The 15,540-nt window shown below is 37.5% G+C and overlaps 2 protein-coding genes across 3 annotated transcripts; both read left to right on the forward strand.

The window, feature by feature from the left end:
* The first annotated feature begins 4,861 nt into the window (after positions 1 to 4,861).
* Positions 4,862 to 10,509, forward strand: LOC113699944 (alpha-dioxygenase PIOX). 2 transcript variants are annotated; one of them, XM_072056942.1, is made up of 10 exons: positions 4,862 to 5,061; positions 5,227 to 5,490; positions 6,034 to 6,183; positions 6,413 to 6,546; positions 7,824 to 8,040; positions 8,248 to 8,393; positions 8,804 to 9,031; positions 9,246 to 9,448; positions 9,609 to 9,852; positions 10,017 to 10,509. In XM_072056942.1, the coding sequence occupies exons 1-10, from the start codon at positions 4,939 to 4,941 to the stop codon at positions 10,240 to 10,242; spliced, it is 1,935 nt and encodes a 644-aa protein (XP_071913043.1). In that variant the 5' UTR covers positions 4,862 to 4,938; the 3' UTR covers positions 10,243 to 10,509. The 2 variants fall into 2 exon arrangements, with proteins under 2 accessions (XP_071913043.1, XP_027076095.1); XM_027220294.2 differs by lacking the exon at positions 6,034 to 6,183.
* A 3,111-nt stretch (positions 10,510 to 13,620) lies between these two features.
* Positions 13,621 to 15,149, forward strand: LOC113698279 (uncharacterized). Its single transcript, XM_027218045.2, has 2 exons — positions 13,621 to 13,980; positions 14,352 to 15,149. The coding sequence occupies exon 2, from the start codon at positions 14,371 to 14,373 to the stop codon at positions 14,923 to 14,925; it is 555 nt and encodes a 184-aa protein (XP_027073846.1). The 5' UTR covers positions 13,621 to 13,980; positions 14,352 to 14,370; the 3' UTR covers positions 14,926 to 15,149.
* Positions 15,150 to 15,540: the final 391 nt, after the last annotated feature.

A 15,540-nucleotide genomic window follows, 5' to 3' on the forward strand; every position in this document is an offset into this window, starting at 1 on the left:
TTTAGAAAAAAAAAGTGTTACTGTATTAAATGTAATTAGAAATTTAACATAAATGTATTAATAAATTTAGTATAAATAATTAATAATTTTTATTAATAGACATGTATAATTAGTAGTATAATTAAAAATATCATTATATATATAATTATGTACATATATATATATAGTTTTTCAAACGGGTGGCGCTCCCTCGCCCCATTTCTAAACAGGGGGAAAAATTCCCCCCCGGCCCCCACCCCAACCCTTGCCCCAATGATCCCCCGCGAATGCCCGCCTCTATTGTCATCTCTAGTTTCGACTCAAACCCTTAGGACCCGAGTCGGCACACCAAACTAAAAGAGTGCTCCACATTCCCACGCAGCAACCTCGAACAAGTCACGGGTTCAAGTCCAAGGTAATTTAGGGCCTGTTTGGAAGGTGAATTTTTTGGGTGTTTGTATAAAACTTTACTGTAGATCACTGTAAAAAAACTTTTGTAAGATGAAAAAACTTTTTTTTCTCTTCCTTTTTCTTTCTATCTTTTTCTTTTTTCTTTTTCTTTCTTTCTTTTCTCTTTTCCTTCCTCCCTTCCCTCTTCTTCTCCCTTCCCCTTCCCGCTCTCCTGTTCCCTCTCCCGAAACTGCCTCTACAAACACATACATTTTTTTTTTTTTTTGCTTTTCTCCTTTCCTTCCCCCGCCACCCCTTTCCTCCCCTCTCCTCTGCCACTACCCTCTGCCCACCATCCCTTTCCTCCTCCCTCTGCTCGCCATCTCCCTTGGCCCGCCACCCTCTCTGCCCCTTTAGATACCTATTTAGATCTTTCTGGTCCAAAGGAAGTAAGAGCAATTATGACGCTGCCATATCCGTGAAAGACGCCATCCCAGTTTTGGCAAAGGAAAAGAACGATAATAATGAGGAAAAAGATGAGTTGGATCATGATGGGCGAAAAGGGAATTGGGTTTTCAAGATTTTGCACGTTAGGTCCCTGTGGAAGCAAGAAGAAGAAGATGATGATGATTTAGAGGTGAGGACACCGGTGGAAGAAGCAAAATTAGAAAGCAATGGGCTGTAAGGGAGGAAAAGAAGGAGAGGGAAAAAGGAAAAAAAAAAAAAAAAAAAAAGACTGGCGCTGGAACCGGCGGCGGAGGTGGTGGTAGGGAAGGAAGAAGAAGAAAAGGGGAAGGAAAAATTTTTTTTTTTGTGTTTTGGATATTTTAAGTGTGTAGGTTAGAAACTTTGATAAGTTTTTGGGGTTTCTGTAGCAAAAATTATAAAAAAACTAGTATAATATAAACTTGCAAAAAAAATTAGACTTCCAAACAGGTCCTTAATATATTGTTATCATGATTTTTGACAAGATTCCGCAGATATTGTGGCCATTGGTGCTTTATCATCGGGTGGTTCATTTAATGCATCTTTGATATACTATTTGTTCGTGTCTACATCCTCGACAAGTTTGAATGCTTAGTGTTGCCCAAAATTCGACAAAAAAATCAACGTAGTTGATATTGTTTCTTTACCAATTGAGATAATCTCAAAAACCTCCCTTGAGATTTTTTTAATATCACTTGATGCATTTAAAGTTTTAAAATATCACTTATCTCCTCTAATAATTATAAAAAGATTATATTAACTCTAACTCGACACTTAATTCACATATCAAATAAATCGAGTTCAAAAATTTTTTTTAAAAAAGAAACGAAGGTTACTTTCTTCTCTTTCCTTTTTCTCCATCATCCTCTCCCACTCATTGTTTGGATAACTATGCGGTAAAGGCTAGCGGAGTGTTTTGCCCAACAAAAAGAAGACGACTAGGATCGAACGTGGGCTATTGGAGAAAGAAGACGGATTGGCTGACGGACTAGTCAGCATTAAAATTTTTTTTTTCTGTGCTGTCGGGGACTGACTAAGCCCGAGAGCCAGCATTTTTCAAGTTTCAACGTTATTACTGTGTCAAAATATTCTAGATGTCAGAATAATATAAAGGCTTCAATTTGTATCTTTCAAGCAGACAGGTTGTGCTTTTGGACGTGTTCAATTGCCTTGTGCGCCAGGGAGAACGTTTCATATTTTCCTAATTCTGCGAGCGATTCATTCACACTTGAATTGTTTTTATGAAGAAGAAGCGGCAGCCAATAAAATTTCTTTGACACATTGGGCAGCCGATAAAATACCGGAAGCTTATGCCGAAGAGCAGCCAAACGGCACTTGGGATTCTCGGTGACATATTTTTCTATGCCAATTCAATGCCACCTATAGTATTGCGCCAAGTATCCTGTTATTATTTACACTTTAATTTTCTAATAATTCAACTTGGTTTGGTTTAACACAAGTGTAAATAATAACAGGATACTTTACACAATATTATAGGTGGCATTGGATTGGCATAGAAAACATGTCACCGAGGATCCCAAGTGCCAAACGGGAAGTGAACGCTTAATGTGGAGCAAACATCGGAGATAATTTTAGAAACCTCCACCGACGTTTTGTAGTAATATCACTTAATACCTCTAAACTTTGAAAAATCACTTGCCTCCCTATTTTTAACTAGTTGTAACAATATCAACCCATTTCCAATATAGTATTTAAAAACTCATTGGTGGATAGAATATATATTTTCATTCCAATATTGCCTTTTTTGTGAATTATTTTAGTTTCATAACAAATCAAGTTAATCCCTTAACTTTTGAAAGCTTGGATGATATAATTTTTTTAATTAGGAATTACAAAGTGTTAATAAGGTTGAAAGACCTATTAATAATTCTCATGTCATTCGTCTACACAATAAATATAATAAATATTGATATTCTAAATAAATTAGAAAATCGACGAAATTTATCTGAGAGCGTTACAATGAAGAAAATAACATTTTGTATCTTAAAGACACCTCAATTAAAAGTTTCTTAATATATAGTTAAGAAGTTATCTTTTTCAAGTTTTCAAGCCATTAATCTAGACAAGAAGTAGAAAATTTAAAAATTGTTTACACAATTAATAAAATCCTTAAGTTCATCTACAAAGCACTTTTGAATTAAAAAAATAATTGTTGTCTTTGGAAAAAAAAACCTCAAATGGGTTGGTAAATGTAAACGCTTTACCTCTCTCTTTTTTTTTGGGGGGTTTTCAAGCCATCGATCTAAACAAGAAATTTTAAAATTTCTAAAAATGTGAGAATGTCATCAAATTGATCGAAAGTACTTCACAATAGCAATAAAGGAATAATATTTTTTTTGGCTTGAAAACACTTTGAATAGAGTCTTAAGACTTTTTTTTTTTATTTTGTACATTAAAATACCTAATGTTATATTGTGTCGGTGAAAATTATACATTTGTATAATTTGCCTCTATTTTCAACATTTTATTGCGTGCTTTCAATTTTAGAAAAGAACTAGGACAACAATGGACACTTTTGAAATAAAAACGTCTTCTCTATCCAAAAATGAGATTTTAAATAGTACTATATTTTTAAATGGGTTAACCATTTGTTATAAAAAGTTAAAAGTATGGAAGCCAAAAGTTTTTTTAAAGTTAAGGGGTGTTAAGTGAAATAGTCAAAGACCTCAAGGGAGGTTTCTAAAATTATTTAAAAAAAAATCAAAATATTAATAAATTTGCAGTATTATATCTACAAAAACTCTGACACACGAATTTGAAAAGTAAAGCGTGGCGTCGTGATATTAACACAGTCTACATGTGGGAAATATTTTAACACTTGGCATGTGCTGTACCTACCGTAATTGGATTCTCACGAGAAATTTCATACTTGGGCATTTCGCCCTCTTCCGAGAAGAAAGCGTCGCAGTCCACAGCGATCTTTATTTATTAATATTTGAAATAAGAAAGCAATAGCGTAACGGGAACGTTAAAGATTGAATTGAAAATTCTCTCTGTAGACTGCATCCTATTCTTAAATTACATTTGGATTCACCAAGAAATTCTGTAATATCGCAGTCCACAGCCGATCATTATTACATTTCAATAAGAAACCGATAGCGTAATGCCGTAATAGGATTGAATTGAAATCATGATTATATCTCTCTGGACCATATCCATACATTTGGATGTGCTCAATCAAACAGAGTGTGGGACAGAAGATCCGTTGCGACGAAAAATGCATAAAAATTTGACAAAAACTGGGGGCGGCCAAGATCCTCGAAGTATGCTAGACACACAGCAGCCGTCAATTCCACCCAAGTATGAGGCGAGGCCTAAAATTAAACCACTCTCTGTCTCTGCAGTAATCGGCGAAACCACTCTCTATCTCTGCATTAATCTGCGATTGGTACGTAACACAAATAAGATAAGACAAGCGTCGATCTGCGAAGTCACATTATTCAGTTTTGAAAGAAATCTTTTATTTAAATCTGCCAAATTTGCTATTGTGACTGTTCAGTTTCTGTGTCATTAACGTTTGAAAATTGAACGATCAAATTCACACAGCAGAACTGCCTATTTCTAAAGTAGTCGGCCATCAGGAGAATTTTAAAATGATACTTGAACGTAGATTAAAAAATCAAATCTCCTTATCAACATTTTGAAATCTAGCTTTTTCTCAGAAACAATTTTTTTTTTTTTGAGACTACAGAGCCTATCCGGGAGCCCCTTAGTTGGCTATAACGTACATGTACTTTTTGACTAGTGACTTCGAGGGAACAAAAGAAAAGATAGATTTGTAGTCCTATCCTGGAGCCCCTAGATTGGCTATTCCATACATATTAGTTTTTGACTAGTCGCTGAGGGAGTTGATTATTAAACTGTAAAAGTCTAGATAGATTACCCATGCCGTGAGGCCCGTGAGTCCGTGACCTGCATTCCAAGCAGCCAATCAGCAGGCCAGGGTCCGTTGATGTTATAAATAGATCACCATCGATGCGCATTTTCTTCTTCTCATATCATATAATATAACAGGGAGATCGACCCGTAGTTAAGCTCAGCCTCAGAATCGATAGAAAAAGCATGGCTACACTAGTAGCTAATTCCGTCAAGGCCGTCTTGGTGGCCCCTTTTCATAACTTCATCCACAAAGATTTCCATGAAGTTGTAAAGCGGATGACTCTCGTTGACAAGCTTCTCTTTCTCGTAATAATTAGTCCTCTTGCTTATTTCTCCTCCACACAATCCTTTATCAGTTTATGGGCCATTATTGTTGTATCATAAAACATTTAGAATGAATCTAATCGATGAAAGCATAAGTGATGAGGTTCATTCACTTATAATTAATAATGTTTGGTCCTTGACATGCAGATCATTCACTTCGTGGACAAGCTGGGGATTTGGCATCGTTTGCCGGTGTTCCTGGGGCTAATATATCTGAGCATTCGTCGCCACCTGCATCAGGAATACAATTTGTTCAACGTTGGCAAAACGCCAGCAGGTGTTCGATTCAACCCGGCGGATTTTCCTTTTAGGACGGCCGACGGAGAGTTTAATGATCCCTTCAACGAAGGTGCTGGTAGCGAAGATTCCTTCTTTGGGAGGAACGTTCTTCCCGTTGACCAGCGTAACAAGGTATGTCCAAGTATATATTGCTTGCTTCTTCGATTACTTGTTTGTTGGCAAATGTTTTGGAACTAACAAGAGGCTACGAAATACGGATACCTAGCTCAGCTCCTCCCGAGGCAGATCCATGTAGTTTTCGCACTAAATCTCGAAACCTTGAGGATGAATAAGCCCCAAAAGGCTTAAACGTACACTAAGTGACATTTAAAAATGGGTAGAATAAAAGAAAATACTAAAAGACATATTTTTTTGAGATAGAGTATTATTTTTTTTGAGCAACATATTAGCTGGAACAATTATATGCAACTTCTATCATTATAAAAAAAAAAAAAAAAAGCAGGTCTGAACTCCATATTCTTGCCTCTGCAATTTCACCCAGAATATTTAGCTTCCTAGTTACGATTCTTATGATTTCTATTAGGAGCCATAACCATTTAATCACGTCTTTTTCCATTTTCTGCAAAGCAAGTTTCCTTGAGCATTGATTAGCTCGATCTAATTGCAGAAACATTTTGTTTACGTCAATAAATGTTAAATACATGCATGATGCAGTTATTGAAGCCGAATCCTATGGTGGTCGCAACAAAGCTTCTAGCACGTAGAAATCTCAAAGATACGGGGAAGCAATTCAACATGATCGCAGCTTCCTGGATACAATTCATGATACACGACTGGATCGACCACTTAGAAGATACCCAACAGGTCCTGCTCAACACACAGTCACACACACACATATATACTTGTATATATTAGCTAGTACTAGTAAACGTCTTTGTTGGACGGCATTAATTTAGATGGTATTTGATGGCGCACGACGTCTGTTTGTGTTTATCTGTTTAAGTATATATATTATTCCTATATAATTTGATAATGTTGGCGGTGGGCCATATCACTAATATCAAAGTTTAATATGTTGAAATGTCGGGTTCAGATTGAACTTACTGCACCGGCTGAAGTCGCAAGCCAGTGCCCTCTCAAGTCTTTCAAGTTTTATAAGACAAAGGAGGTTCCTACAGGCTTCTACGAGATTAAGACCGGTCACTTGAACCGCAGAACACCTTGGTGGTAAGAAATTTCAGTATAGTCAACAGCAAAGCCAAGCTTCTTCTTAATTATCCTTTTGAATTAGGATGCATGTGTTAATATACAGTTTAATACTAGGGATAATTTCAGAAACTTCCCTTGAGGTTATTAACGATTTTGTTTGGCTGCCTCAAGCTTTTAAAAATTAATTACACCCACCTCCTTATCATTTAAAATGACAATACTGTTCTTAAATATTTTACTCCCTCCGTCCCATTTATTTAGTCATGTTTGGGGAATCCAACTTTTTAAAAATAGTGGTTTGATTGTAATGTTTGTCATTCTCTTTCCAATTTTACTTCCATAAATTCAAAATTTAAATTTAAATGGTAACATGCATATGGTTAGAAAGAAGAGCTATATTGAAAAGAGAGACTAAAAGGTGTTTTGACTTTTTTAACATGATAGTTGTTTTGGGATATTTCAAAAAAGAAAGTTTGACATTTTTAATGGGACAGAAGGAGTAATGAAATTCCTTTATTTGCTATGCTTATACTTAGAATGACTTTTAAAATTTTTTTTTCATTCTTTTTCCTTCTTATTCCCTTTTTTTTTTTTTGCCAATAAAACTATACCACTATTACCTCTAGTTTCTATTGTAATCAAATGTCGAACTAGTAATTTTTTTGGTAAGTTAACTTATATATAATCTAATGTTTTTGCTGATCTTTATTTTCTATTTTTCAATATTAAAATTAACAATAAATCAAAAAGGAAATGGCTCCAAACCATTACTAAATAATGATAATCCCACTACTCGAAAAATTCATAAATTTTAAATAAATTATTTCAACATTTTCTTTTCTATCTTATAAATCTAAATTCATAATAAATACCATCAAAAGTATCCTATCATAGTGATAAATTTATTATTGTAGTTGTTTATCAAATAGTAGGTGTGGACATGAAAATTTGGCATAGTTGTTTATCATAGTGATAAAATTTGGCATCTTTTCTTTATAATTATACTAGATCATCTTATAATTGTATAGAAAAATAAATTAAAACTCATTATACAAGGGTATTTTAGGATATTTATTTAAAAATTTGACCAAGTCAATATTATTTTAAGATTTTGTTACTAAAACTATGAAATCAAGAGAGTTGAGTGTAATTTTTCAAATCTCAGGAGAGTTTAGTGAAATTGTTAGAAACCTCAAGGGAGGTTTCTGAAAATATCCCTTAATGCTACCATAAGCTGAGTGTGAATTAATTGAGTGGTGCTGGTGCATGCATGTACTGCGCGTGTAAACTGTTAGGGATGCGAGTGCTATTTACGGGAGTGACGAGAAGAGCCTGAAAAAAGTGAGGACTTTTAAAGATGGAAAGCTCAAGATATCCAAGGATGGACTTCTTCTCCACGAGGATGATGATGGACGTGCCATCTCCGGCGACGTCCGTAACAGCTGGGCCGGCGTATCTCTGCTCCAGGCCCTCTTTGTCATGGAGCATAATTCGGTCTGCGATGCCTTGAAGGTTGTCATTAATTATATATATATATATATTGATGCATGCACTTAAATTAACTTGTTAACCAACCAATACTACTGATAATCTCTAATCACGTCACGGCTCAGTACTCGAATATTTAGAAATACACGAATTGGCTTTTGAATATATATGGTCTTTAAATATCTATTCTGACTTTTTGTGCTGTTGAATGGAATTAAATTACCGGAGCAGAAGGAATATCCGGAGCTGGGTGACGAGGAATTGTATCGGCATGCAAGACTGGTGACTTCTGCTATAATCGCAAAGATCCACACCATTGATTGGACTGTTGAGCTCCTCAAAACCGACACTCTGCATGCAGCAATGCGGGCCAATTGGTAACAACTACACACACACACATATATATATACACACACATACACACACACTACTCCAGTCCTTCCCCTCCTACAAGTGCGTGCTAATGACAATGATAAATTATTTTTTCCGTACGTGGTTTCCAGATTCAGCAGTCCAGCATACACCTATGTCAATTCTGAAACAGGGAAATTAATAGCATAAACGATGACTAAGAGAACTAAGCATTCAATATATATATATGGCACCGTGAGACAAAAACGCAGGTCCCAAAAATGGGGCTCGCATCGCCGGTCTATGTTAAACATTCTCCCACTATATGTTATACTGCTACTAAGCTTCTTATCCGTCACTATTGAATTATTAGCGTCTGAGATCGACTCTGGTTTCTTCCGCAATTTAAATGAACCCAATGATAATTGAAAAATAGGTATGGCTTGCTGGGAAAGAAGTTTAAGGATACATTTGGGCACGTTGGAGGAGTCATCTTGAGCGGTCTGGTGGGGCTGAAGAAGCCTGAGAATCATGGGGTACCTTACTCCTTGACTGAGGAATTTGTGAGCGTTTACAGGATGCACTCCCTCCTGCCGGATGACCTTCTCCTCAGAGACATCAATGCCGCAACAGGACCCAATAAATCTCCTCCTCTGTCCAAACAGTATGATTACTCTTTAACAGTACTTATTGCTCTGCTTTTAATTAATTAGGCATGTATACAAAAGAATATCTTCAGCAGCCCATTATACACAACTAATTAATGCAGCCTATTTCAAAAAGAAAACAGGAAAAGACTGTGTAGTAAGTAAGTAGTGCAGTACATTTTGTTGTTTTAGTATAATAATAAGTGTTCGGTGATCATCCTCATATTGCAGGATTGCCATGCCCAATCTGATCGGTATAAATGGGGAAAAGATGTTGTCAGGTATTGGATTCACCAGGCAAATGGTATCAATGGGTCACCAAGCATGTGCAGCACTTGAGCTCTGGAATTATCCTCTGTGGCTCAGGGATATTATTCCACAGAATCCGGATGGAACCGAAAGGCCTGATCACGTCGACCTTCCAGCTCTTGAGAGTAAGTTATCAATTGCTTCCTCTCCAGGCTTTTTTGGGGTTTTTATTTGCTTTGGATTCTAGAGAATGATAAAGAGTTTGAGTTCTGGTTTTGCCTAAAAGAGTATTAATCAAACAGTGATGTGATGCGTATTTGACACTCCGGGTGTTATGCGACGCAGTTTTTAGGGACAGGGAAAGAAGCGTAGCTAGATACAATGCTTTCAGGAGGGCCCTCCTGTTAATCCCCATCTCCAAATGGGAAGACCTCACAGATGATGCTGAATCCATCAAAACTCTTCGTGAGGTCTATGGTAACGATGTTGAGGAGTTGGATTTGTTAGTGGGGCTCATGGCAGAGAAAAAGATCAAGGGTTTCGCCATTAGCGAGACAGCATTCATCATATTCGTCATCATGGCAACGAGGTATACTTAGGCTAGCAGCAGCAGCAGCAGTTTTTTATAATGTCACTCAAATCAGTTCAATATAGAAAGAATCCTCTCTCACTTAATTTAGTCTTTCTCAGTATAAATAAAGGCTTAATAATCCTCTCACAAGCTGAACGTTTGCCATTGGTGTATATCTCCAGGAGACTAGAGGCAGACAGGTTCTTCACAAGCAATTTCAACGAGGAGACGTACACCAAGAAAGGTCTGGAACGGGTGAACACAACTGAGAGCCTGAAAGATGTATTGGACCGCCACTACCCTGAGATGACAAAGAAATGGATGAACTCCAGCAGTGCATTTTCCGTTTGGGATTCAGCTCCCAATGCTCGAAATCCTATCCCACTTTACCTGCGTGTTCCTCAGTGAAAGCGAATTAATTATAGCATCAGTTGTACTGCTTTAAGAAGTTTTGCCAGTGCCATTCGCGCACAGACGTTGAACCGTGTTCTTCGGTTTGAAGGAAACTGTAAACTCTTTCTTGGGCCTCTGCTGTTCTCATTACTGTTAAGTCGGCCATATACGTAGTTCCAGGCCTTGTTTGGATTGCGTTACCTTTAGTCGCTGTCCTAGCCCGTTCAGATCAATATCCTTTGTTATTCATTTATTTACTTATTTTTGAGTGAATTGCTGACATCCACGTCTTCTTGTCTTCTTATCTTTCTTATTCTCAAGTAAAGGAGAAAAGGCAAAAGGGGAGTTTGTGTCACATAAAACGTTTTATTCTTGCAGTGTTGTGGGCACGAAAATTGAAAACTCCCAAGCATTATGCTTTTAGTTTAGGAGTTTTATAAGCTTTTCACTTTTTAAGCGATTTGCCAAGGAGATCCCAATTCCACCTATACCTATTTAATTTGGTGTTAAAAAGGTTGGAAATACTACTATTAACTACTAATTGATACTTTCAATTGAAACAAACCAAAGAACCTACTTCTTGATTGTTGCTGCTTGTGTCTTCATGCGCGTTATTACCTACTTTTCGTGTTGGGTAAAACCCAAAGTTACACTCTATCACCGTAGACTAAACATATAATTAATCATCAGACATCAAATATTGGCTTCAAACCAATAAGCATGATAAGTGTTTATGACCAAGGGCCTGTTTGGAAGTCAGGTTTTTAAGCAAGTTTTTTACCTACTAGTTTTTTAACAACTTTTGCTACAGGATCCCAAAAAACTTCTCAAAATTTTTTACCTACACACTTCAAAATACCCAAAACACAAAAAAAAAAAAAAAATTCCCTTCCCTTTTTTTTCTTCTTCCTCCCCCATCCCAACCCACCACCACCTCCGTCGCCGACCACCACGTCCGGCGAGGCCTCCACGTTTCCTTTTTTTTTTTTTGCCTTTCTCCCTCTCCACGCCATCTTCCCCTGCCATCCGCTCTCTTCACCGGCAGTTTGTACCCTTTTTTTTAAATTGATGGGTGCTTGAAGACGTGGCACACTGCAGATCATCGGCTTATTCGGACGTACACGGGACACGTCAATGCCAGGAGATTTGTCGGGTTATCCGTTTGGAGAGGCGGCGGCCTGCTTAGCTGTGGCTCCGAGGACAATCAAGTTGTTGTCTACGATAAGAGATGACCTCGTCTATTTGGGCCAAGAGATTCGAGCCATCCTCTGCTGGAGCTCCGGCTCCAGGTCGAGCTGAATATTCCGGGTGGGAATATTGCGAGCCTATAGGTGCAGGGTTTGTGAGCAGCGTATGCTGGAGGCAAATGGGAGAAGACCAATGCACACTCGTCGCCGGCGGCTCAGACGGGATCCTGCAAGTTTTAGCGGTAGCAGAAAAAGAATAAGCCAATAGTAAGGTGATCCTTCTTATAGAGTAAGGAGAGGGGAAGGCTGAAAATTGCAAAAAAAAAAAAAGTTGACTGGCTTGTGGAGGAGTTGCGCCTTGACTGCCGGGCGAGGGAAGAGGGAGGGGGAAGGGCAAAGGGAGGAGAGGGGTGGCGGGAGGTGGCATTGGAGGAGGTGCTGGTGGAGGAGCCGATGGTGGTGTTGGAGTTGGAGGAGGTGCAGGTAGTGGTGGTGGTGCTGGTGGTGCTGGTGGCGTTGGAGGAGATGCTGGTGGAGGAGCAGGTGGTGGTGCAGGAGGTGGGGCTGGTGGTGGAGTTGGGGGTGGAGCAGGCGGAAGAGTAGGAGGAGGGGCTGAAAGGAGGCTGCGTTGCGTTGCTGCCCCATTGCGTTGTTGCTGCGTTTGCGTTGCTGCTGGGATGAAGAAGAAGAAAAAGATAGGAAAGAAAAGAAAAAGGAAAGAAAGAAAAAGAAAAAGAAAGAGAAAGAAAAAAAAAGAAAAGGAAAAAAAGTTTTTCCACCTTACAAAAACTTCTACAAAAAAGTTTTTCACCTTACAATTTTTACAAAATTTTTTCAAAAACTTCTACAGTGCACTACAGTAAAGTTTTAGACAAACTTTCAAAAAACTCAGGTTCCAAACAGGCCCCAAATTAGTTCAAAAGTTTTTCAGTTATATACCCGCGGAATCAAGAGTGATTTGTGCGTCCATTTTGAAAAGACTAGCACGTTCAAGACAGTTTCTTGAGGTCTGATTATACCACTTGCTATTAATATTGTTTCCTTTTCTTTTTTTTTTGGAGTACAACATTATGCGAAATGGTCCTATACTAAGGGGTGAGGGAAGGGGGATGGAGATGGATCAAACTAAGGCTTTGTTTGGGGTTCAAGTTTTTTGTCAAGTTTTTTAAAAACTTTATCTATAGTAATCTCAAAAAAAATTTTAAAGTTTTTAACTATACACTTCAAAATATTAAAAAATCTACACATTTCAAAATTTTTTAAAAAAACTTTTACAGTAGCCTACAGTAAAATTTTAGACAAACTCCAAAAAAACTCACCTTCCTAAAAGCTCCCAAAAAACTCACCTTCTCTAGAAGTGTTTGAAAAATTCTTGAATAGCCAAGGGATTTTGAGCCCCTTACCTACAAAATTCCCTCCCTTGGTGTTTCTAAAACTCGAAGCGCTTTTCTTTACAATAGTCCAAGCCTCCAAGGTAGAATTGCAAACGAATCGAACTGTTCGCGAGTCGTCTGAGTCCAAGTTCAACTCAAACTTCATCAATAGCGAGATTAAGTTGGCCAAATCGAATTTGAGTTCAAAAATATTAAGATTGTTAGCTAGCGATCTATATTTTTTATTTTAATAGTAAAATTACACATATATCATTTATATTTTATTATTTATTAAGAAAGAAATATTATTTTATTTATTTTTAAAAAATAAAATAATTATTTTTTATTTTTTCGACCTCGAATTTTAAATTGGTAGCTCGTCGAGCTCAAGCTCGAATTGAAGCGTGATAAAGCTAAATCAAGTTTTAACTTGATTAGGTCAAAGTTCGACTCGATTCGACTCGTTTGCAACTCTAGTCCAAGGATTCTACGCTGTAATTGGGGGAGGGTTGGGTGATAAGTTAGGAGAAGTTATAAGTAACAGATTTTAAATTCAAATTTTCTTACTTAAAAAGAATCTACACCATGCTTTAATTAATTAAAGAATAAATTATATATATATTAATAGTGTATATATTATAATTATTGGATAAAAACCTACACAATATTTTAATTAATTAAAATATAAATTTTATATTTATTGACAGTATATATGTTATACTTGTTAAATCCATGATACCTGTCAATATAGTAAAAATTAATCTTTAATTTAAAAAAATCAGGGAGATGTACTACTTTAAGAGTAGTATGATAGTTGAGCATTTTCCTACCCTCTTACTTTTTCTCCCCGTCCCCGGCCGCAGCGACCGAAAGAAATTTCTTGGACTATTATTTCCAACTCCCCCAAGACTAAGCTATCCAGTCTGCTTTGCTCCTAACCCTTTTTTATTTCCATGGGTACCCTCTATTCCTTGTGTCCTTTTCCTTGTTAAAGCATCAAAACTTCAACACAGAAACTTTTTAATACGTATTCCCCCTCCTCCGCAGTTCAACTCTCTCTTTAGTTTTTGTTTTTCCATTTTTTTTCCTTTTCTCCTCGCCCGAGCCCGGCCTGCAGCTCGAATTGTGGCCATTCTGTTCTTACAGTCCCCAAATTGCCTCCCTGCTATTCATCTGCCTCTAATCTCAATTGGGTAACTTCTAATTTTTTTTTGCCTTTCCTGCTGTCCGTGCTGTTTTTGCACCTTGCATATTCGCGTATATTGGGGTTGAGGGCTAGGGGGGTGGGGGTGGGGGTGGGGATGGAGGTGGAGGTGGGGGTTTCGTAAGCATATTTACTTTGATGGGCTCACTCTAATTATCTATTTATCTTGATTTTCGTGGTTCTTTAAATTCACTCTGGTTATGTGTGACACTGAGATCTAGTTTCATTCCATTGTTTTATTTTTAATTGCTGTTTTAGCTTGTTGCTTTACGTTCTGTTTAGCTGGTCAATTGTAAAATGATTGCCAGTCATGTGTTTTCTCTTTAACCCCTAAGGATATGGTTACTAATTTGTTGGCAGGAGGTTGAATTTAGAGCCAATGTCACAAGGTTATGCATTGGAGCTTTACTTTGATCCTGCACTTGAAAACCAGGTCTTGAAGGCCTGGAATGTGTTGGCTCGCCGACAGATTAGTACTCAGCTTATTGAAATTGAATCCAGACCCCACATTACCTTATTTTCTAGCCCGCTTGTCGATGTCTCAAAACTTGAAAACATTGTGAAAAACTTTGCTTCAAAGCAAGAACCTTTGCCGTTGTCATTTTCTTCAATTGGAAGCCTTGCTAATGACAACAACGTTCTCTTTCTTGCGCCAACACCATCCTTATCTCTCATTCAATTCCACCTTCAATTGTGTGATGCAATGAGAAAAGATGGCATTGAAATTGGGGAGGATTATCGCCCTGATTCATGGATTCCACATTGTCCTGTTGCCGAAGAAGTGCCAAAGGCTCGAATGGCTGAGGCATTTACTGTTTTACGGGATTTGAAGATGCCAGTCACTGGATATGCAATGGATATTGCATTGGTTGAGTGTCCACCAGTCCGCGAACTATGCTCCTTTGTGCTTGGTGGTGGCACTGTTGAACCTTGAGACTTCAGATATCTTGCCCTGATAGTCAATGGTAACGTGAAATTAGGTACTAAATTTTTGTTCCTTGCATTTTCTTGTTGTACAAACTGGTTGTAGATTGCAGCAACGGTGCTATAGTAGTGAGATGACTCTTTATAGCTCTATGAACTGAAAGGCGAGTTGAATTTTGTTCTTGTCCGTTGTATTTTTCGTTAAAAATTAAGTTATTCATGCGGATGCGCCTATGAACTATGTCTATATTTTTGTTGGTGATTATTACACTAGGTATTGGATTTAGGCGTATCATTCCTAGGATTTATATATGCTTTTGCGCTTTACTTGGTTTTGTTTTTTAAGGAAATGTTCAAGTTCAGAGGTTACTGATGGTGTATTTACTCTTTCACATTTCATTGCAGTAGTTGTGCAAACATTAGCAATATAGACAAAATCTTCCAAGGATATATATAAAATCCTTAAAGCGGCTTTCTGGGTCTCCTGTTGAAGTACAAGACACTGATAGGACTTGACCTTTCTCTTTTTTTTTTTCTTCCATTCTTGGTAAAGAATAGGACTTTAGCCTTGCTTAGCTTGAAAATTTATTTGAATTGCCTTGCTGACAACTATATATTATTTCCT

Source organism: Coffea arabica, chromosome 7c (assembly GCF_036785885.1).
Source record: "Coffea arabica cultivar ET-39 chromosome 7c, Coffea Arabica ET-39 HiFi, whole genome shotgun sequence".
Lineage (NCBI taxonomy): Eukaryota > Viridiplantae > Streptophyta > Magnoliopsida > Gentianales > Rubiaceae > Coffea > Coffea arabica.

Excerpts from the sequence above, each read along its gene's own strand:
- LOC113699944 (XM_072056942.1), top strand. The coding sequence starts at position 4,939 with ATGGCTACACTAGTAGCTAATTCCGTCAAGGCCGTCTTGGTGGCCCCT. Across the intron at positions 5,062-5,226 it reads TTGACAAGCTTCTCTTTCTC|ATCATTCACTTCGTGGACAA; the intron begins GTAATAATTAGT and ends CTTGACATGCAG. Across the intron at positions 8,394-8,803 it reads GCAGCAATGCGGGCCAATTG|GTATGGCTTGCTGGGAAAGA; the intron begins GTAACAACTACA and ends ATTGAAAAATAG.
- LOC113698279 (XM_027218045.2), top strand. The coding sequence starts at position 14,371 with ATGTCACAAGGTTATGCATTGGAGCTTTACTTTGATCCTGCACTTGAA.